The sequence below is a fragment of the Bactrocera latifrons genome, unplaced genomic scaffold (assembly GCF_001853355.1).
Source record: "Bactrocera latifrons isolate USDA-ARS-PBARC rearing strain unplaced genomic scaffold, ASM185335v1 scaffold_6, whole genome shotgun sequence".
Classification (NCBI taxonomy): domain Eukaryota; kingdom Metazoa; phylum Arthropoda; class Insecta; order Diptera; family Tephritidae; genus Bactrocera; species Bactrocera latifrons.
In genome coordinates this window covers 996,704-1,020,195 of record NW_017537267.1, presented here as the reverse complement: position 1 = coordinate 1,020,195, position 23,492 = coordinate 996,704, and the positions used below count along the sequence as shown (strand labels likewise).

General features: G+C 33.3%; 2 protein-coding genes across 3 annotated transcripts in view; one reads left to right on the top strand and one right to left on the bottom strand.

The window, feature by feature from the left end:
• LOC108974948 (nucleoside diphosphate kinase 6) overlaps window positions 1-23,492 on the bottom strand; it is a 75,652-nt gene that overhangs the window by 43,958 nt on the left and 8,202 nt on the right. The gene's annotated exons all lie outside the window — the stretch shown is intronic.
• The window catches only part of LOC108974947 (b(0,+)-type amino acid transporter 1), a 61,254-nt gene extending 37,762 nt beyond the window's left edge, over window positions 1-23,492 (top strand). The window contains exons 1-8 of one of the 2 annotated variants that reach the window (XM_018943081.1): window positions 6,047-7,884; window positions 10,193-10,408; window positions 17,686-17,787; window positions 19,985-20,227; window positions 20,736-21,234; window positions 21,303-21,399; window positions 22,991-23,309; window positions 23,396-23,492. In XM_018943081.1, the coding sequence (XP_018798626.1) occupies window positions 7,812-7,884; window positions 10,193-10,408; window positions 17,686-17,787; window positions 19,985-20,227; window positions 20,736-21,234; window positions 21,303-21,399; window positions 22,991-23,309; window positions 23,396-23,460 (1,614 nt within the window). In that variant the 5' untranslated portion in view covers window positions 6,047-7,811 and the 3' untranslated portion in view covers window positions 23,461-23,492. Of the gene's footprint in view, window positions 1-6,046; window positions 7,885-10,192; window positions 10,409-17,685; window positions 17,788-19,984; window positions 20,228-20,735; window positions 21,235-21,302; window positions 21,400-22,990; window positions 23,310-23,395 lie in introns of those variants that run through there. The other variant, XM_018943082.1, reaches the window with a different exon arrangement.

Here is a 23,492-nt window from a genome sequence, read left to right as displayed (position 1 = left end):
AAAAAAAAAAAAAAAAAAAAATTAAATTAATCAATGGGTTTGTGTGTAAATATATGTATGAATGCTTAAATAAGTGTCTGTATATTCGTATAATTCTGAATACTTTACTATAAGCATCCAAAATAGAGAAAAAAAATAACAAAAATAATTTAGTATTTTGGCTGGCAATTGTTTTAATTTGTTGTTGTTACGCGTGTCATGTGCATGATTGTGCCTTTTTATTGTTGCTTTTTTGGAAGTTAATTATAGTATACGCAAATGTCTTCGAATTGTGGCAACTTTAATTGAAATGCTTTCTTCAAAATAATAAATCATTTAAGAGTATAATAGAATAACCGAAAATGGCAAAAATTTATTATTAATTTAGGTCAAAGTCGAGGTTTCATCGAGTGGCTGAATATAAGCATGGCTTTGGAAAAAGAAAGAAAGCAGAATATTTATTTGTGAATAGTCATAATGGATGTCTACATCTTCTTAGTGGTTAGGGGGTAAGAAGGGTTGTGCCTGACTTAGAGGTAACAGGAGGAAAGCAGTTTTTACGCTTCCTCTGGCACTGAAGTCTATCTGAAATGAACGGATTAGGGCCATATACTTCATGTAATATAATGAAATGGAAAGGATTAAGCAGGCTTGAAGTATTTAAATATATATGTATTGTGGTTCCTGACCCTACAGAAGTCTCTTATAATCGACCCCCACTGAAGAAGGTAGTCATATTCAAGATGATAGAAACGGTGAAAGGAAACATTTTAAAGAGCATGAAACGGAAATACGTGATCACAAAAGTTTCGGGTTTTAGAACTGAAATAACCTCTTACGATTGAGACAATGTTTACGAAGTTGTGGTAAATTCAAGAGAAGTATTCCTATGATAACTCGTCGGAACAGCCAAGAAACTTCTCTCGCTGTAATATTCAGTTGAAAATAAAACAAAGGTAAAAGTAGGAAGGGCAATGACAAACCAATAGAAACAAAATGTGCAAAATTAGCTCTGAAGACGAAGATAAGAGCACAGATTTACTTTTAAGTAGTATGTCTATAGATTGTATATTATTTACTTTCTTTGGACTTTTTAATTAGAGTTAAAGTAAATAGACGTTTGTTTTTCATAGTAGAGTCGATGTTTGGAAGGTCTATTCCTTCAAAAATATTTTTGTTCTGCATTTTTCATTCTTTGAGTATAAAAACAGATTTAAAAGTATGTATAATTGCATACTTTTCCTTCGTGTCCAAATCGGCCTTTATTAATACTCCTCGTTTCTTAATTTGACGTCAACACTCTAATGACAGCTTTCACGTGCCACACAATTTTTTACCGCAGTCAGTTTCATAACTGGCATAATATATACTTATATACGTAATTACATATGTAAACGTCCGCAAAATATTAAGAAAGATGGTTATCGCAATTAGTGTAAATTGCTAAGAACACATAAAGAGAAAATGCAAGAAAACAAAAACGGAAGATGCAGAGGCGTATGCAAAATACAATAATATTATAAAAGAATAATTGACGTAAGACATGCTTCATCGGACCATATTCTACAAAAAAGCTGATGCATGTTCTTCATCAGCTCTTTGCCGCCATATTTGAATAGCTCAATCGGCAATCCATTGGGTAATTGCTATTCCAAGTTCTCCATGGTCAGGCAAAGGGAGGTTCACTTCATCGTCATCGATTGGGGAATCGGGTTCACCTTCTTCTGGTGTTCTGATGCTATGCTTTCACTTTAGCATCACACTGTTGAAGTGTTTTCGATTTTTAAGAACTTGGAGGCGAATCGAACAAACAACTGGTATAAAATGATAAACTGTCATTTTGAAATAGCTAAAGCATTGAAAGTGTCAGTTTGGTTAGTAGCAAACGGTTAATATACGAGTACTACTTCAAAAACTTCTCAAAGCTTCCTTCGCCCCTCTTTCACAAAACTTTGTTTACGTCACTGTTGGCACTTTTGTGGTGATTTGTAATCAGACCAGCCAGACTGATGAGCTATTAAGCAAAAAAAAAAATAAAATAAAAATAAAAAAAAAGTGTTAATGACTTGCACTTGGTTTTGATTAGGACGGGGTGGTGAAATGATTTGCCAACTTTGAAGTACCTAAATATGTAATAGCAAAAGTGACAAACTGTGATAAATATCCCATAAATCAACACGCGTAAATTTATTGTAAGTTTCAATAATTTATGAACTCGCAAGTGGAATACTTTCTGAAATTTGCTTATGACCTATTATTTGATGGGCATTGAACAGACTGTTTGGATTTTTGAAGGTCGCGTATTGATGTTTTAATAGATAAGTCAAGTAAGTAAGTTGGCTGGTATTTTTCGTTCGAAAGCTGTACTGGATATATCTACAACTCTGTCTACCACCATTGAATTATTTTCAGCGCCATCTAGCAGGCAGGTAATTTTAGCAAAATCATTCAAGCTTTTTTGGAGGCAATAAGAACTAAACATTTTACATGAGTAAAAAAGTAATCAGAGGCAATGACGAAATACTATTTCAATTGCAAAAAAGAGAAATAAATATAAAACTAAGCGACGTCATAGCAAAATGATAAAATTTTGATAAAAATCACAAACACAGTAAATTGAATGACAAGTGGGGGTTCATGCCCTAATATATATGTATAAGTACATACGTGTCTGAATATGTAGAGCAAAAATACCGCGTGACTAAGGGGAATTCGAAAAAAAGAATAATGCAAATGCCCACGCGCATTTTGACGTCGAGAATTAACGTTTCTTATTGACACACTGGAGGCATACACAGGCACACATGTGTGTGTGTGTATGCTATTTAATTTTAACACTAACAGTCGGTGAAAAGAAAACTAAGAGAATTGAAAACCGCATACAAACACATAATCATAGTAACTAGACTCATTTATGCTAACTTTATATAGAGCGTAAGCAATAATTTATTTTTAACAAAAATATCTTTAATATTTTTGTTGTAAGTTATCGTCGATTTTTGCTGTTTATCTTAAATACCTAAACTGACGTTATCTTAATTCGCGGCTCACGGTATGAACTTAAATGCTTAGGTCTACAGTGAATAATTTTTGTGCTTCTCACTTGCTTGGTTAGGAGCTTATACCCCAGTACCCTGTACTACAAGTTGTAGAGAACGATTTGTGCTGATTCCATAGCAGATTGATTTTTCTTAAAAAAATAATTAACGAAGGAGAAAACGTCATTCTTTGGCTGTATACTATATATGCTATATGCTATGGTAGTTCGATTTGTCCGAAGATTGTATCGCTTGTATCTTGTCAGATATAAAAAATGTCTCATTTTCATAGAAAGACCTGATTTTGATAGATTCCCATCTGCTCCACTCTACAATTCAAAAGTGGTATTTGTTAATACAATTATTCGATCGATATATATTGTGGGTATATATAATATGCAATGCTCTTCGAATTTACCTCAACCCTTTTTGTCATATATGAAGAATATTATATAGCATATGTGCCTTATCAAAGTTTTTTATTAACATCGTAGACCTTTTTCATTACACCGTTTTTATTTTTATATTTTCTCTTATTATATTTTATATTCTGACACTTTTAATGAGAGTGAGAATAAACAAATCAATTAATTAGTATTGTGAATGTGAAGTTCAAATATAAATATTGGAGAAAACGAAAGTAGCTCTTCACAGGTGCACAAACATATGTTTATATTATATGTAAGTATGTAAATTTATAAGTTGCAAAAAGTGAAAAAAATTATACATTTTTAAACAAACACAAATTATAAATATTCTGTTGTTCAATGAGTTGAATTATGAGTAGCACTTCTGAATGAAATAAGTAAACAGTTTATATGGTATGAGAAAGTATGAATAATATATAAAAGTAAAAGTATACGTAGATATGTATCTTAGTAAAACTATTTATAGTTTCCACAAATATTCTATAAGCAAGAAAACTACATCCAGATGATATTTGGTTAGAATTTCGTTTGATTGTTTTGTATAGTTATCGAAATATAAGATTATGTTACTGTTTTGAAAATATGCAAGATTAGTTATCAAAGCAATCGTTTCTCATAAGGTTTACAGATACTTTTTTTCTGATCAACAAGACAGTGTTCAAAAATTTCTGATATCACCGACCACTCAACCCAAATAATGAAATTTCTCACAGTGTTCCTGTTAAGCTCAGACCCACTAGGCGACGTTAGAATCTATTGCTTTTCTAAAATGTATGGACCTAGCGGTAAAAATCATACAGTTCGTTAGATTTTACGAAGTGCTTAATTTTCTAAAGAGTGATAAATTTCGAGGTTCCCTTCTTTTTTAAGGAGAAATTACTTTTCTGGATGAAATGGCGTCTCTTGAGTATTTTTAGGTTGCTCTTCGTCATAATTGCTTCAATTTTGCTTATTCACATACCTTGAACCAGAAACGGGGCTCATACTGAACAAAATTTGGTTCGAAAATATCGGATCTTTTTGGAACCGTAGAGAGAAGCGATGTCCTTTGGCAATGGCGAGAGTCTTCAGTTCTTGCACAAGTTGTATGTATTTTTAATGCTTTCAAATTAAGATGTCGACGTAAAATGCGCCAAGTCCTTCCATACGTCAGTCCGAGTTGGTGCAAACGGTGCCGAATAGACTTTTCACGGTCTTCGCGTACACGCTCAGCTTCGGCTGCTATATTTCCTTCAGTGCGTGATTCATATTGTGTAATAATGAATGCTGGGCCACAAGCTGGGCGATGATGTTGCGAATAGTACGCTAGAAGTAGGCCCATTATGTTGACTATAAGAACGTGGGTTGTCGTCGTAAAGTTGAATGATTTGTAAAAGATATTCAGGCTTAAGTATTTCCATGTAAAATGCCAAACAATACTGAACAAAAATAACTTGACGGTTTGTCACGACGCACGCGTGATCTGTCAAAAGTGGTTATTGTAAAATGTATGTGGAATGGAGGGGGTCGTAAAAATGTGACTGTTTTCTAACATCATAAGTTAGAGATTTCAATACTCATTTAAAGTAATTTTTTTAACAGTTAAAACTTGATTTTTAAGTAACTCAACAGTAGTCAATGTAATTGCGAATTACACTTTCTTGCTTTTCTTACTAATACTGCTCTGAAGCTCTAACATGCTGGACACACCTACATTCGGTTAGGCTTCAGGTAAGTAAGAGATAGCGAACGCTTTCAGGTAATTTGAAAGTTAGACACTTAAACTCATTTGAACGCATGAATACTTGGGAAAGGCCGAACTTGACTTCATGAGTCTGTTGCAATTACAAGTACTTGATTTATCCAACTACCCTTGTGCTATAGCAATATTTTGTATTTGCAATTATTTTGCCTTAGTCCACAAACGTAATGGGTCTGTTTTCAGCATTAGACTTAGATTTCGTATTCATATTACTAGTAGCAAAACAATTAGCGAATGCGGATAAAAAAAATCAAAGCAAATGGAAGCACAGTATGTTTACAATGCAGTAAGCAGAAACCAATATTGGAGTAAGGAATTTATTTACAGTGCAAACAAAGTTCGACAGTCTGCGGAATATGAGCGCGGACATGTGAATTGATTTATGTATGCGCGATATAATATATAAAAGTCTATATGTTGCTATGCTATAATATTTTATGTGTCTGAAATTGTTGTTGCATATCAAGTAAATATTTACATATAAACAATAAAAACTATTAATTCCCAATTAAAGAGTAGTTATGTAGAAATTCACTCAAAATGTTCAATTCGATTGGATATGGGCCACATGAAAAGTACTCATACTGCGACTCACTCATTTACTCAAATTGGAAAATGTGAAGAAGCGGCTACATACAGCTGTACTCGTGTGTAAATATTTGTAGTAAATATGTATGTATGTATATAGAGTATGTGCGCGACATGCGGTAGCTGCTGACCGATTTTGAAGCAAAAAAAAAAAAAAAAAAAAAATTGCAAGCACAACAAAATTCACTTGAGCACTTTAGCAATTGAGAGTTTCTGGTGGTTAAAAGAAGAATTTATTATTTGTAGCAATTATTGCAAATTTACACTTTCAGTTATACGAAAGTATCCAACGAATGCAGATCGAATATTGAGTGATTGTTTACGGCGAAAGAACGTGTGATAATGACTGAAAATTTCTCATTGTAATGCATAAGAGTCTGGGGAGATTATTGGTAGCAAAGAAGTGAAGTAAAGACTATTTAAAACTTTTTCAGCGAAGAGAACATGGAAATACGCATACAAGAGACCTTTGAAGCAGCAGTGTATCGAAAAGATATTTTATGAAAAAATTTATGTGTACGTGCTAAGACTGCAAAAAGAGCTAAAAAATTTTAAACAAAACCATTCTACAACTACAAATTAGCGACAAACTGTGTACAAGTGCATAAAGAAAAACTACGCAAACCCAAAGGTGGCGAACGGAGAATCTTCATAATTTAAAGCAACGCAGTGTCTAAATGCATAGAACAAAAGAAAAAAGAACAGATAAAACATTAAATAGCGCTAAAAAATAAATGAATTGGTACAAATATTTGTATGACTTGCATTGTGCGGAATTTATATTAAGGAAAATCGTTAAAAATAGATAATTTGAAAACTGGAAGCGTGAGAAACGGATATACCAAGCAAGAAAAAACTAAAAAATTAAAAAAAAAATAAATAAATGAAGAATTGTCTATCCAAACAGTAATATTAAATGGAAATAATAATAAAAAAACACAACAAAAATTTACGAATTTAAGCAGTAAATAAAAAAAAAAACTATACAAAATTAAGATATGAAAAAATCTAAACAAATTCTTACTTAGCAAAGGACACAGTGGTAGAACTTGTGACGAAGACTACGGAAATAAACTCGGCAGCACAAAATAGATGCCAGTGCGCTCTCGCTCTCAACATTTCAATCGCATAGCAGAGCAATAAGTACAAAAAGTCACAAGAAATTATATTCAAATACGTAAACTCATACGAATACTTCCAAATTCTTGCATCACTTTCTGACGCTGCGCGAAAGACGTCATCGTACTATCGCCTATTTTCTCCAAGCTGCTGGAGCGCACAACTACGCTACGTACATGTAAAAGAAAAATATTTAAAGACAAAAAAGGCAAAAATCCGAAAAGAAAACGCGAATAAAAGTGAGCTAGGCGTAGTGCCACAACATTAAAGTGTGAAAAAGAGTGTGCAAACACGCGAAAACACTTTTCTGTATCACTGAAATTCTGTTCGCCAAGGCCTAGCATCAACCAGTGCGCGCCACATACACTACATATAGACATTACAAAAAAAAAAAAAAATCATCAGTACATATATAATATATGTAAAAAAAATTACATATATATTTTATTGCTTGCCGAACACTTTGCTGTGCTTGCGAACTTTGCCGAACACTAATTTGAGTGGCGCCGCGCACCCGCTGCCATCTTCCGTTTGCCGGTTCGGCCTTGTTCATCCGTTTCAAGTTGACAAAATTTCCCGGCATCCGCTATCTGTTGGCAGCGCCAAACAAGCTTTTCCTTTGCAGCCATCTTCGTTTGTGCGATTCGTGTGTGTGCATCAACACACATACGCATATATATAGTGGGAATTGGTCATCGTTTGCGCCTTCGGCAACCTTCAAAGCATCCGAATAGACAACGGCAATATCATCGGCATCATAGACGTCTACAGGCGCCAAATTCTCGATTCACATCGAGCTATAATCGGACTTGTGGCCACGATAGGCGAACAGTCTGCTGAAATCCGTTGTTGTCGTCGTTCGCTCGTAGTTGAAATTTGCGGCGAAATAATTTGTAAAATTCGTTATCCGTCCATGCCATGCGCGATAAAATCACACAACTATTTTGCTTGCAAAAGAACGCATGCAAAAATAATACAACAGATAATCGAGGTGTGTGTTGTTCATTAACGGTTCTGCTATTTACTGGTTGACATATATATGCAAACACACATAAATACATACTTACATGGTATATTCATGTTTACATATGTGTTCGTATATGCCCTCTATATATATTTACGTGGTTATTTAGTAATGCGAGTGCGTGTGTCTGTGCCGCCTACATAATTTTACAGATCTTTTGAAAATTTTATTTTTTTATATTTCGGCTAAAAATAAATCGCTTGCAGTGGTTATCCGAAGAGAAACGCACACTTTTGAACAGTGTTGGAGGCATTCAAAATAGAATCAATGGACAACGCAATGTTAAATATTAGAATTTAAAGTAAAGAAATAAAAAATACCAAGAGAATGAAGTTCAAGCAAAAAACAAAAAAAAAAAAAAAAAAATCCAATAAGAAAAACAGATTGACTAAGACTAAATAATTTATAAAAGGAATTTATATAAATCACAATATAAACGTGAAAAAAATAGAAAAAAATTAAAATGAAAACAATTCGATAGCATTAAAAACTAAAATAATAATAAAAACAAAATAAAAAAGCAACAGAATATAAAAATAAATATAAGAGCACTTCAATGACATAAAAAAATAACGGTCTGTAAATGATTTATAAAAAGATATCTTAAATACAACATATTTACAAAAAAAAAAAAAATTACTTTGGTTGCCAGGAAACTATAATATCCTTCACAAAAAATACCTTGATTTTCACCGGTCAGTTTGAAGGGCAGCTATATTCTATAACGTATCGACTGGAACAATATGTTTGGAGATTGAAGCTTTGTCTTGGCTAATAATGTATAGAAAATTTCGTGAATATATCTTTTTAAATAAATAAGTCTCCCATACATGAACTTGATTCTGATCGATCGGCTTGTATGACAGCTATATGCTTTAGAAGTCCGATCTGAACAATTTCTTCTGAGATTGTACCTTTGTCTTGTCCAACATTTTATACCAAATTTTGTGAAGATATCTCTTCAAATAAAAAAGTTTCTCATACAAGTATTTGATTCTGATCGATCGCTTTGTATGACTGCTATATACTTTAAAAGTCCGATCTAACCTAAATTCTTCGGAGATGGCACGGTTATCTTAGAAAATATTCTATGCCAAATTTCATGAAGATATATTTTCAAATAAAGAAGTTTTCCATATATGGACTTAATTTTCATTGATCGGTTTGTATGAAAGCTATATGTTATTGTCGTTGGATATCGGTGGTTTCGACAAATGAGCAGGTGTAGTGTGCAAAGTTTCAGATCGATATCTCAAAAACTGAGTGACTGGTTCACGTATATACAGACAGACCAACGGACAAATGGGTATATATTTTTAAGGTCTCCGGCATTTCTTTGGGTGTTACAAACTTCGTCGAAAAACAATGGAATATTTGAATAAATGAAAATTTATAAACATAGATTGATAAAAACTCATTATGAAGAAAATAAAACATAATAACAACTTAAAAGGAAAATTAAATCTAGTAAACAATTAAAATTGAAAGAATAATAAAATGTTTGAAATAAATAAAATATCGAATAAATTATAAAGAAAAAATAATAAATATTATAAAATAATGATGACATAGTAAAAAGATAAAAAAAAGGCCTGAAACAATTAAAAAAACATATAAAAGTCTAAACAAATTCCAAAAGGTATAATAAAATACCATAAATATTAATATATAAAATAATTTTGAATAATAAAAGTTATTAACTTTATAACTATTGTATTGAAACCAATATAAACATAATATAATGGAAAAAAAATTACAATAATATAAAATTAATGAAAAAGTAAAAAAATATATATAAGACAATTTATTAAATAATAATATAAAATATAAAAATAAAATAAAATATTTAAAATTCTTTAAGTAAAAATATTATTATTTTTTTATTAACTTCAATAAAAACAACAATAAAATTTTTTTCTTTAAAGAAATATTATAAAAAATAAAAAAATAAATTGTTCTAAAATATTTTTTTTTATTAAAAGTTTAAAAAAAAGTTTTTTGAAATTTTTTTTCACTTAAAAAAAAAATTTGAAACAAAGTTTCAAACAAACAATTGTCAAGTTTCATTGAAACAATTTTTTTTTATGTATCATACGTGCATTAAAACCAAATTTGTATTTGAAAACTTTGCTAATTGTGCTACTCTCTTTCTTTCTTTTCGTTTCCGTGATAAACTTAACATTTGCATTTGTGCAAAAATGGTGAACTGTTGGCATATTGTGTACGAAATATGAATTTTGTAAAAAAAAAAATATGATATGAAAAAATGAAATAGGACATAATGTGCCAATTAAAGTCACGAGCAACGGGACAACGGGTGCCAATGGGTCTTTTGGGGCAGAAGGGCCCGAAACAGAGACCGACTCATCAGGGACCGGGGGGATGCGGAAGTCGTTGGAGAGGAAGGGCTCAGCGCCGAACGACGCTGTTCACCTCCAGAGACGGGTGGGACTCTTCAGTGGGGTGGCTTTAATTGTCGGGACCATGATAGGTGAGTACAATCAAAATAATATACTAAAATTTTAAACATACCTTGACACAGTAATACTAAGCTATATTAGATTTATAAGTATGGTTGAAATTCTTTAAATACTACATCTTTATTTAGGTCTCTTCGTAGTTTGAATAGTTAAAGAACTTAAAAGTTTACTAATAACCAATATTTTTTTCAATTATCGGAAATGTCGTAAATATCTTCGCAGAAAATTTCTAAAAACAAATTTTGTTACTTTTTTTTCAATTATTGTTTTGTATTACGTGATTTCACACACGAATTGGACAAAATAGCGTGATCCCATGTTTAAAATCTGCTGAAATGTGAATTGCTTGGCATTTTTTGTCGCAATCTGAGATAATGTTATCTCATAGAACATAAGCACTGCAAAAATGTCAGCTGATTGTATGGAAAACACGCAGAAAGCTAACTAAAAGTGCTTGGGGTTCAAATTCCAACTAGGATGTATAATTTATTCAGAATACAGCAACCATATATATTTCATATTTTTCACTAATGTAGTAAGCTAGAAATCTTAGCAAAAACATAGAATATATTTCAGTTACTATAAATTGAAATTACCGCTCCAAAGTAGTATCTTTCAAATTACTCATACAAACTACCACTGACCGGAAATTGCATGAAAAATGTGAGCTTGAAAATCAGCACCCAATATTAATATTATAATCCACAGTCATCACTTAACACGTTATTAGCTCATAAGCAATGGTATTTTGTGCGCAAATGAGCCATATTATTTATAGAAAAAACAATTTCTTACTGCTCAATGATTAAATGTAATTAAAACAGAATTTATTATGTTTATGTATTTAAAGGGGATTTAGTAAACAACTTAGCGTTAAGAAAACGCATGAAATGTCAATACACATGCTATATTTAAGTAGATATGCATAACTTTGGCTATAAGCATATGTACATATGTGTGATAGTATGTGGGCACGTAGGCATAAATATGCGACCAAAGTGTTAATAATATTATATATTTGAGTGAAAATTAAAAACAATAAAATATTTCGTCCATGAAATCGGTCAAAATATTTTGAACGCAAGATATTTGTGTACATTTCTTAAAAAACAGAAAATAATAAAAACAATAAGGATAATATAAATATTAAAATAATTACATTAATTCCTTATGCAATATTTAAACGATTTCCTTTCTAGTTTTCACTAGCCAAGTTGTTTTATTACAAGGCGACTTAAGATTAATTAATAAGGGTCAAATATCATTTATGAAAAAATTTTTAACTTGATCGTGATTGATCAGTTTGCCTAGCATCTACATAAAGGGTTTTTCAATAGGGCACAACAAAAGTAGACCGATAGGGACAGCAAACGACGTCGCTTTGTCCAATGATCGTATGGTCGTCTTAATCATCCTGTCAGATGAGCAATTGAGTTTGGTGAACGTATTATCTCACGAAACGGCCCAGTCAATTGGCCATCTATTTGACGCCGTTAAACTATTTCCTGTAGGGCTACGTCAATTTCATGGTCTATGCCAACAATCTAGCGATGAACTTCGTAAGAATATCGAACGTGCAGTTGCAGCAGTATCCGCCGATTTATGCTTGAAAACCTTTCAAAATTGGGCTCAGCGTCTGGGCTTCTGCGAGCGTGCCCGTGGTGGTATGCAAAAGAAATCGTGTTCCATACATAAAGGCATGGAATGTATTTAAACTTTTGTAGCGCTCGTATTGTAAACCCCTGTATGTACATATATCTAATATGGGTTTCAGAGCTTTTAAATGTATTAGTTTGTAATTGAATTTTTAGGACACTTTTTTGCTCTATAAGATCATGCGATGTAAAAAAAAAAGTTTATTCATATCTTTCAAAACTTATGAAAGTTATTTTTAATTAAAATCGGGTTTTCTCGTGTTAGTTTTTATTCTTGAGATATTCTCCCCCATAAATTCGATATAAGGTTTTTTTGATCACTCTAATACCTCTTTGAGGTTGACTCAGGCCGTTGTACTGTACATTTTAATAAAAACTAATTAATTTCCTTTGATTTCACTTAAAACAGAATGTGACATGTATATAATCCTTCTCGATTGAAAATTCCAATGCATACCTACATCTATCTGATATACATAAAAGTGCATACAAATAAAGTTTAGCACAAAAAAGTTTTAAATATCATTTTCGAGATGTTAAAAATTGTTGCGTGAAATTAGGACATGAAACGTCAAAGACATTAATGTGTATATATGAAAAAAGAGATATAAGAAAAAAGAAAGAGAAGACAATAAAACAAACGCCAAATTGAAGCATAGAAACAAATACAACGAGATAAATGAAAAAGTTTCACACTCTCATGCGTAGGTGTTTTGGCAAGCGACGCGAAGGCTCGCAAAAAATCGGATAGCAAATGAAATGAACCACATGACTGTCACTAATTAAGTTATTTACGTATACATTCAAGAATATAAAAAAAAAAAGAAATATAAGAATTTTCAATGCTAATAAACTTAAATTTATGTTGATAACATATAAAAACCTGCTAGAAAAATGGGTGTGTCAACAAAGTGTTGATGAATTTATTACATACATATAATAAAATATATACACATTAACTTAGCAATCATATACAGGGTGGGCCATATGAAATTTTAAATTTTAAAAGTCAATAAAAAGAACGGCTTGATATTTTTAAAAGGTCTAACATTTATTTAAAAGGTTGGCTTATGAAATTTATTTGTGAAAACAATTTCGGACAAATGACCACCACGACTGAGTTTACAGTAGCTTTTCCCATCCACCCAATTTTGGAGTACTTTCTCGTTGGTTTCAAGCCTTATGGCAGATACAGCAGCTTGAATCTCGCACTTTAGATCTTGAATTGTTTCTGGTTGGTTGGCGTAACATTTCTCTTTAACAGCTCCCCACAGAAAGTAGTCCAACGGAGTTAAATCGCAGCTTCTGGGAGGCCAATTGACATCACCTCTTTTGCTGATTATGCGATTTTCGCAGATAGGGCGTAAAAGATTGAGTGTAGCGTTTGCTGTATGGCACGTAGCGCCGTCCTGCTGGAATCAAATGTTGTCCAAGTCTTCCTCTTCAATTTACTTGAAAAAAAAAATTCGGCTAACATTGCGCGAAATCGCTCACCATTGATGTTTACGGCGGTTCTTCATTTTCGAAGAAAAATGGGCTGATGATTCCACCAGACCAAAATCCGCACCATACAGTGAATCGTGCTGGGTGCATTGGCTTCTCGACGATAACGTGCGGGTTTTCTGTGCCCCAAATGCGACAAATCTGCTTGTTAACGTAACCATCGAGGTGGAAATGAACCTCGTATGAAAAGATGATTTTTCGGTAAAATTGAGCATCCTCGGTTTGGGCTGAAGACTCACCACTTAGGAAAAAAGTTTTCAACATTTCCCAGCTTTCTACTAGTGAAAAGCGACCCATTTCGTAAATTTTAGACTTTCTACTGAATATCTGTCACTTTCCGAATGGTATTTGACGTTTCCAATGTCGAAATATAGATAATTCAAATTTAAAACGTTAGATGTACATGTACATACATGTATATATTTTTAGGGAACACTATGAGCGTGTACAAAACATATTTAACTCTTTCGTAGTCTAGTGTTATCTAAATAAAAAAGATCACAACGTCTTATAATATAACTTTTTCCGCCCGCAATTCAAAACAGTAGTAGTAGATATAAAATCAATATTTAATTTTCATAAATCACTAGTGTAAATTCCACGCACAGCTATTGAAAATTCGTTGGATTCGTGTAAGGATAAATAGAGAGATAGCATGTGGACTACTATATGTAGTCCTTTTTGAAGCCATAGAAAATAATTCTCTTGTTAATTAGTTTCCCTTATAAATTAGCAAAGCGCTTAGTAGCTAATACAAACATATGTGTTTTTTTGCAAACCTTGATTCTGTGTGTATGGTAGCAACTTCGCAGCTGTAAATCTTGCGATGATAACTACGGGCACTAAGTGCAAGAGGGCGTTAAGCGCCATGGTTGGAGTGGACTTTGGAGCTGATGAAACGCTCTCGAGTTTCTTTGCAAGTATGTTCTTTTCTTCGGTCCTCCACTACATAAAGACTACATTGAATATAATGGGCCTGACTATTGTGTCGTATAGCCAGAGGACCACTTTCGGTGAGAGACCCCATATTTTTCCAATGGTTTCTACAGACTTATAGTATTACATAGGTTAAAAATTTAAGCAAAATTTATATTAGGTAAATGTGAGGAGTCCAAAAATGGGGTTTTTCGTAGTTTACAAATTTGAAGTAACGATAATCAAAGCAGACTTGAGTTTTCTCACATGTTTTATGAAATTCTTATTTATTATAAATTTTCCGAGAGGTTAAAAGAACTATTACTTAGATTTAGAAATGAATTATTAACGAGAAGTTAATGAGAAATGCAACAGGTGCGAAGGAAATTATGAAATAAAAAAAATATTGAATCGTCCAAAGATGTGAATATCCTATACTAAAATGTATCTCGATAAAACGATTATTTCTTTTAATTTTGTACTCTTAAAAATTGATTAGTAGTAAACACCTACAGAAATTCTCTCCCTTTAGAAGTAAGTCCTTTAAAAGCCCTGTTTATTCTTAATAATTGGAAAAGAAAATTTTTACCTCAGTATGTATTATTTGAAATGTTGAAGTTGAATTATTCTAAGGCATATTTACGTTTTTCCATTCAATCATTTTTAATTTTTTCATGAATGAGTTTTTTATAACTCGCTAACAAAAAATAGGCATGATACTTTTAATAATTTTTGTACTGTGCGGTTTATGAAAAAATTGTAAAAGTCCATTTATATAAAGTAATGCATTTCCAACAAATATAAGCGACGAGATATTATTTTATTTTGTACACTGTGGTGTGAATTTTTCTTACCTACTTACATATAATAATAGGGGAAAAATAGGCAACTGAAAAGTGGAGGACTTTTCTTTTAATAGTAAGAGCTAATATTTTTAGACAGTTTTTGAGTTGCCTGCTAACCAATTCTATCGAGAAAAAAGTTACACACCCTAATATATATGAATATATGTACGTATTTCCATTTACTTACATATATACATTCTTGCGTTCGTGCATTTTGTCACGCCAAAAGTGGTTACTGAAAACGCTTTCGCTATGAATTCCAAATTTTCTAAAAAAATTTCAGCAAGACATTTTAATAGTAAACATCACAGTGACCCTGCGCTGAAACGTTGTGACCATTGAAATATCTTTTATACGCGCACAAACACATTTACACTAAATGTGTGAGTTTTATTATAATTTATTTTTGCCTATTTTCTGTATTTATTTTAATATAATTAGAACTTTTTGTTCTATATTTACGAAAATTTATAGTTATAGTTATCCACAATGTCATCGGGAAAATATAACAAACAAAATATTTAACAATTGTGCGGCGCCAGCACATTGACCAGCCTTGTGTGGAGGCGAGGGTTTTATTTGATTTGAAGTAATATTTGTAAACAATTTGTAAATATGTAAGTTGTGTTAGGCTATTGGTAAATCTAGAGGAATTTTGTGGATATTAGGTACAATTTATAAATTTATTTCATTGATCAGAAAGACACGCTTCTAGAAGTTGGTTTAAGTGGCTTCTATATTCAGTTAAGAAACTAAGGTTAAGGCAGTTTTCAAAAGAGCACCATTAACCATTGCTTTGATTATGAAAAATTAAAATCACACAAACAATCCTGCATACATCTAATCCCACTTGTACACCTGACGTTCGTTCATAATTTGTATGACCCATAAAGGCATCGCGTGACAAATTATAACGTTATAGCAGCGTCAAAGGTACAATAACGGCACATAAGTCATACAAAAAAAAAAATGCATTATATGCGTATACATATATATGCACCCATGCATATGTACAGTTGGTACATAAAAATTTAGTATGCATAAGCCTTGCCCTTTATATACATATGTACACTTCCACACTATATATACATACATATATGTATATACATCTACGGTGACTTTGAATGTCATGGCGTCTATTGCAGTTAAAGGTCGAAGGTCAAATATGGTCGAGTACATACAAATTTGTTGAATTATTGCAATGCAGTTATTCAAGGACTTTCGCAATTTGTGCGGCACATATGCAAGGGATAGGTAGCTAAAAATTTAAATTAGGGAAGCTACATAAAATTTAGTTAAAGTGAAAGGAAAAGTTTGGTAGTTTTTAGTTTGGATATATGTATAGCTCACATATTTCTGTAATATATAGTTGTCCTACACAGACCGATCAAAATAAACCCTTGTATGTTACATCTTTTATTTTACAAGATATCTTCAGAAAATTTCGTATAAATTATTGCCAAAGGCAAATCTATAAGCTGCAAACATAGGTATTGTATCGAACCACTATAACATATAGTTGTCATACGAACTGACCGCTTAAAGTCAAGATAAAGATCTTCATAAGCCGTGTCCCTTGTTCCAAAATCGACTTGCAGGTTGTTGTAATAAAAAAGAAACAAACAGGTTTTTTTAATTTTGCCTATCTCAACAAAAAAATTGTTCATCATATATAAATATAATAAAGAAATAGCTCATGTTGATCATATACCATTTTCGTGCATTATTTTTTCGAAAAGCAAGGTCAAAAAGAGAGGCACGTTGAAAAACATATGGCGAACAGGTGTAGGCGACGGCGTAATTGCCGTAAAAGTGCGAAAATTGCTGACGTAAATTGAATTTATCACATGTAGTTATCAGTTTACAGTGACCAACGTCCAAAAATATGTTATCGTATAATTTTCATCCACCTAAAATGCCACCTAAAATGCAAAATAATGTAACATTACTTTTCATAAGTTTTCAGGCGAAGGAAAGCGATATAATAGAATTCACTCATATTGATAAAAAATTTGAGTTTTAGTTCTAAAAAGGTTATATATTGGTTATATCTGGCAGCGGATGTTGAAAAGTTTATTATTTTAAAATTATTGTATAAGGTGTTCGTAAGAAAAATATGCATATTAAATGCTAATAATGAATAATTTTAAAATTTATTTAATTTATATGTACTTTATTTTGTAAAAAAAAACTCTTCTTAGTATTTAATTTTTTTTTGTATTGATATTTCTTTATATCATATATATTTATAAGTATTGATATCAGTTATAAATTACTTGTTTATTCCAACAGTATTTATACATTTTATAGATAGTAAACAAATTTTCTTAATAAATATTTTAACATTTTCGCTTTACGCTTAATTTTCAGGGTCTGGAATATTTGTGTCACCTTCAGGTCTACTAGTTCGTACTGGTTCCGTTGGTGTTAGCTTTATTATATGGCTGGCCTGTGGTTTGCTCTCCTTGTTGGGTAAGTAAAGCCAGTAATCAATTAAGAAATTATAAATTTATTCTAATAAGATGTCAAAGATTGTGAAGATTAATAGTTACATTTTGCCAAAACTTAAAAGATGCCGAATTTCTGTAAGAAATTGTAAAATTTCAACTCATGTCTTTTTAGTGAAAGGTACATTCTTTTGGTTTTTATTTTAGTGTTTTTTTTTATTTCAATTCCAAGTTCCAAGCAAATTGGAGTTGCTTCAAAATAAATGAAATTTCTTCGCGGGTTATGAAATTGTAATGGGTATTTGATTGAAATACATTTTTTTATCTTGCTCCCATGCCTCAATACTATATGAATACTATGCAAAATAATATAACTCCACTATCAATCGGATATATGGAGTACTTATAGGAATTAAATAAATTGAAATAAAGAATTTACAAAAATTTGCGAAAAATATTACTCATACGACATGTTGTCCATCTTCATTATTGTTAATTTTGCTGTTTTAATTCCCTTATATATTAACAGAAGGTAAATGCGCACAAGATTTTTGGAAGTAGTGTAAGACACTTTTTACAAAGTAGAGAGCTGTAGGTAAGCTTTTCAGCTTCACTGAGTTACTCATACGCCCTGTAGTCAACCGTTGAACAAATGTAAGAAAATGCTGAGAGATATCGTATTTGATTGCTAAACAAAAATACCCGAAAAATTATTATAAATATGTGTCAATTGTTGGGTGTTTTGAAGTTTATAAGTATTGTATTTTCTTCTTTATTGGCGTAGACGTCACTTAGTGATTATAAACGTTAAAAGCACCTCAACTGAAAAGTATAATATCGTATGAAATTCGCAAATAAGCAAGCGCAAATTAATACACATTCACATACATACATATATTACTTTATTTTCCAACAAGTGTTTAGCTCTATTGTTTGTAATTGCATTGGAATAATATTTTTGCAATTATTTTACATCGCATTTGAAGCAGCCGCGTTGCACATGATTAACGGTCGTGCAACTCTCAAAAATCTACACACATACATACATTTGTTAATTGTACCCATACTGTATGTATATATGTGAGTATATACATATGTACACATGATATAACGATGTAAATGCACCTGTAAACCTGTGGATGCCACGAGCTGCCGCTTTTCATTTGGCAAATTGTCAATAATTTCACTATTGGCCGGGGTCTGGCGTCACATAGAAACACCATGCACATTTGTTTACATAGCCATAAGAACATTGTATGTGCCAGTGTGTGTTTGCACGCAAATGTACATGTGTTTTGCTGCATTCGATTGTGGCGCCCATTTGTCATTTGTGCATCGCTGGCAAAGTAATGTGTTGAGAAATGAATTAAATAAAATGTGCTTCATAAAATGTATTTATATAGCGTATAAATATATAATATAATATATAGTATATAAATGTGCATACGTGCATTTTAGCAAAAGCTTTTATTTAGCGATTAATATTATGTGTATATACATACATACTTGACAAGTCCGCTAAAGAGATTATGGTGCGACGTTTACATGTATGTGTGCGCGTTTGTGATATTATATTATTCGAATAAATTTGCCCTTTAGAGTTTTTTGATATCTCGAAAGAATTTTGTATTTTAAAAATTTTAGAAAATACTTAAAAAATAAAGGAAGATAACTAAATATATATTGCCATTGGAGCAAAAAAATAAATGTTTTTAGTATTGGTCTTTATCGAGGAAAGAATTTAACTCCATCTGATATGGCAACGGACCAAAACTGGTCTAGGCGTGGCTCATTGGCCTCAAGTTTCGAATATTTTTTAAATGCTTCAAATAAAGAAATGGGACACAGCATGCGTAGTGAGAGCTTAAGATTGGGAAACTATTTCTCAAAGAACCGGTTCTACACAAATAAAGAAATGTGTTTTTGTTGTAGTAGTAAAAATTTCTCATAATTTTAAGGAATGCTGGCGTTGTGATAGTATTTGATCGGACATTCGGATCTGTTCTAGTTACATAGGACCGACTATTGGTGAGAATGCGAGAATGGTTAATGAAGTTAGAGCAAAGCATTTAAAGAAGGCTCGAATTTAAAAAGAGAGAACAACAAATTCGTTCATTTTTAGCTTTTAAAAAACTTTGTTTATTAATACAATTACCAAAATAAACATATTTGTATTACCACGGCATCTCAGTAAATCAACATTTGGCTTTATCAACTTTCAGGCGCTCTGGCATATGCTGAATTGGGTACGATGAACACATCGTCTGGCGCTGAGTGGGCATATTTTATGGACGCATTTGGTCCGGCTCCCGCATTTTTATTCTCATGGGTATCGACATTGGTCCTGAAGCCATCGCAAATGGCTATAATTTGTCTCTCCTTTGCGCAGTATGCAGTTGAGGCATTCGTCACCGAATGCGATCCACCAACATCGGTGGTAAAAATGGTTGCACTGCTGGCAATTGGTAAGCACTACAACAACTATATAGATGCTATGCACATACATATTTATGCGTTTTCGTTTGCTTAGTTGTGTTTTTATCCTCAAAAAATCCTTGAAATGTAAAAACAAAAACAAAAAATAATAACAATAAAATTTAAAAGAACAAATAGTAACCCCAAAATACAATAAACAACAAGAGCAAACAGTCAGAAGCAAATCATGCACACACACACATTCACCCACATACACATGCATACGCACATACAAAGTTTTCTTTAAACTAGTTTTTTTATTAATTTTTTGACAAAATTATTCTCTATATTTCTCCTCAATACTATTCCGGCTATTGTATACTTTTTGTAACCACTCATTCGTCCTATCAAATCAAAAAAAAAAAAAAATTATATATATATGTAAAAATATCAAAAAACAACCATCAAAACCTCCTACGTCCCACTACGATGCCTCCGCCTCCGCCTCTCCGACTCTGCCTACTACGACTTCTACGTCCAACTCGCCCCCCTCTATAGTTATGATACTGTTCGTGAATTGTTATAGTGTGAATCTGGGCATGGCTGTGCAGAATATATTCACCGCTGCCAAATTGGTTGCCGTCCTCATAGTGATCTGCGGCGGCGCCTGGAAACTATTCCAAGGCAATACACAACACCTGTCGAATGCATTTAGTGGCGACACACCCACCTTGGGCGCTGTAGCGACCGCTTTTTACACCGGCCTCTGGGCGTACGATGGCTGGAATAATTTGAACTACGTCACCGAGGAAATCAAAAATCCGAGCAAGAATTTACCACGCTCCATCATAATCGGTATACCGTTGGTGACGCTGTGCTACGCGCTCATCAATATATCTTACTTGGCGGCAATGTCACCCACCGAAATGATTGACTCAGAAGCCGTCGCCGTGACCTTCGGCAATCGCATATTGGGCGCTATGGCCTGGCTTATGCCGCTCAGCGTCACAGTGAGCACTTTTGGTAGCGCCAACGGTACACTCTTCGCGGCCGGACGGTGAGTTGGTGATAGAGCATTAAGCGTTTATTTTTTTATTAATTTTTTTGTATTTTTTTCCATTCCAGTTTGTGTTTTGCCGCGAGCCGTGAGGGACATTTAATGGATATACTGTCGTACGTGCATGTGCGTCGTCTAACACCGGCACCGGGATTGATTTTCCACGTGAGTATTCTTTTTTTTATTTAAGTTAGTAAGATTCTGGGATTCAATAATAGCACAAGAACTTGCAGTTTAGTGTTATGATCTAGAAAGGTAAGGAATGGGTCCTTCGGAGATCTAGTTAGTCAACTGGTTCCATTAGGGGAGTAGGTTCAACACTGGTGTTGTTAATTTTAGAACGGGTTAAGACAAACAGTCTGATATAATGTCGAGCTGACAATTTAAGGTTTGTTTCAGTTACGTAGACCCGACTGCCAGCAGCTCAATGATAGTTGTTTTTGTACCAGAAACACAAGCCGTATTGAATGATAAGTATGTGTATCAAGCCAGAGATTGTCACATGGTTGTACACCAGGCTTATGCGACCGATTACATATAGAGCAGTGGCTTGGGCTCCGAAAGCATTGCAGATTTCGGTAGGGCTTTTGTCAGGTGCCATGCTCTCATGTCCGACGGCGGCATTTGAAGTATTGCTGCAACTTACATCGCTTCCCCAAAAGACAGCAGAAGTGTTGGATTTGGCAAAGGAAAGGTAATCTCTTCGTAATGCGTGAAGGACCTAAGTGGCGAAATACCACTGGCTCTTCTCCCTAGGGTTAGCATTATCAAAAAGGTTAACTTAATCAAATGGTACACGGCTCGAAAACTTCGGAGGCAATTGACTCCATACCTATGGGTAGTTTTCCGAACATATTCCAAGCCGTCTTTGCTATAAGTCGGTGTGTAGAGTTAAACCTCCAATGCAACTATCGCAATGAACGTATAACTAAGCTGAACGATAATCAAACGGCACTCAAAGCGATGTACGTGTACGGGATAATTGGTGCAGGATTGTAACCAAATGCCAATTATTTGAGTGCTAGGACACAAAGACATAGCCGGGAATGAACTGGCTGATGTGCTTAACCACTCGACAGCATCCACCAACATGGTAGGACCGGAACCTTTCATAAATGAGCTGTTCCATGTCAAGTTGCTAATGGGTAGTTACAACCTTAAAAAGTTTTTTGCAAGGGAAAAACTTAGGCTACTTGTCGCCTTTTACACTGGCGCTTAGATTCACGTTTCCAAATTTCCGATTTTCGATTTGATTTCCGTACTATTATTTATAAAAAAAAAAAAAGAATTTCTGTTAATTATTCCACTGTGAATGACAATTTTTGTTTATAGTCCTGCATGTGTTACTTAATGGGCAGGCTGTGGTACTATAGTTTAATAAACTCATTTTAATATCCCTGAGATTCGGTTCGGCTATACCCAAGTGTCTGAAGAAGAACAGAAACTCAAGACGGGCCATAGAACATGACTTGTTGTTGTTGTTGTAACGGGCACTTAATCACCTTTAGGATGGCAGGAATTAGTTAAGATGTCGTCGACATTATCCAACGGTAGGCCCAAGAAACGTACACAGCAAACTCTTATCAACAGATCTAACTCATTGCCAAATTTCCTGTAGAAAGTTTAGAACGCAACTTTAATAAACCCGATTAGGTCGCATGGTCGGTTATGCATTTATCGCTTTTTAGCATTTATTCCAGAGCTTAAGAACTAGCAATTAACTTCAATTTATTATATTACTGTTTTGCAATTTCAGTCACTCATCGCTACCGCCATGGTTTTGTACGGCACAATCGGTTCATTGATTGACTTCTTCAGCTTCACCGCATGGATATTCTATGGCGGTGCTATGTTGGCGCTGATTGTGATGCGTTTCACCAAACCCAACTATCCAAGGCCATACAAAGTGCCTATCATCATTCCTGTTGTGGTGCTGGTGATCTCCATTTATCTAGTGGTGGCGCCGATTATCGACACACCGCGTATCGAATACTTATATGCGTTGCTCTTCATCTTGGGGGGCTTGATATTCTATGTGCCTTTCGTTAAACTAGGCATGACACCAAGATTTATGAGTAAGTCCATAAAGTTCACAATCATATATTAATCAATAATGAAGGCTTATATTCAATGCAACATTTTATTTTTCTCTTTGGCGCAGACAAAGTGACGCTCTTCTTCCAGCTGCTGTTGGAAGTGGTGCCGACTTCATCGATGTTCGAATAAGCAATGGAAAACACATTTCATTAATACCGGCT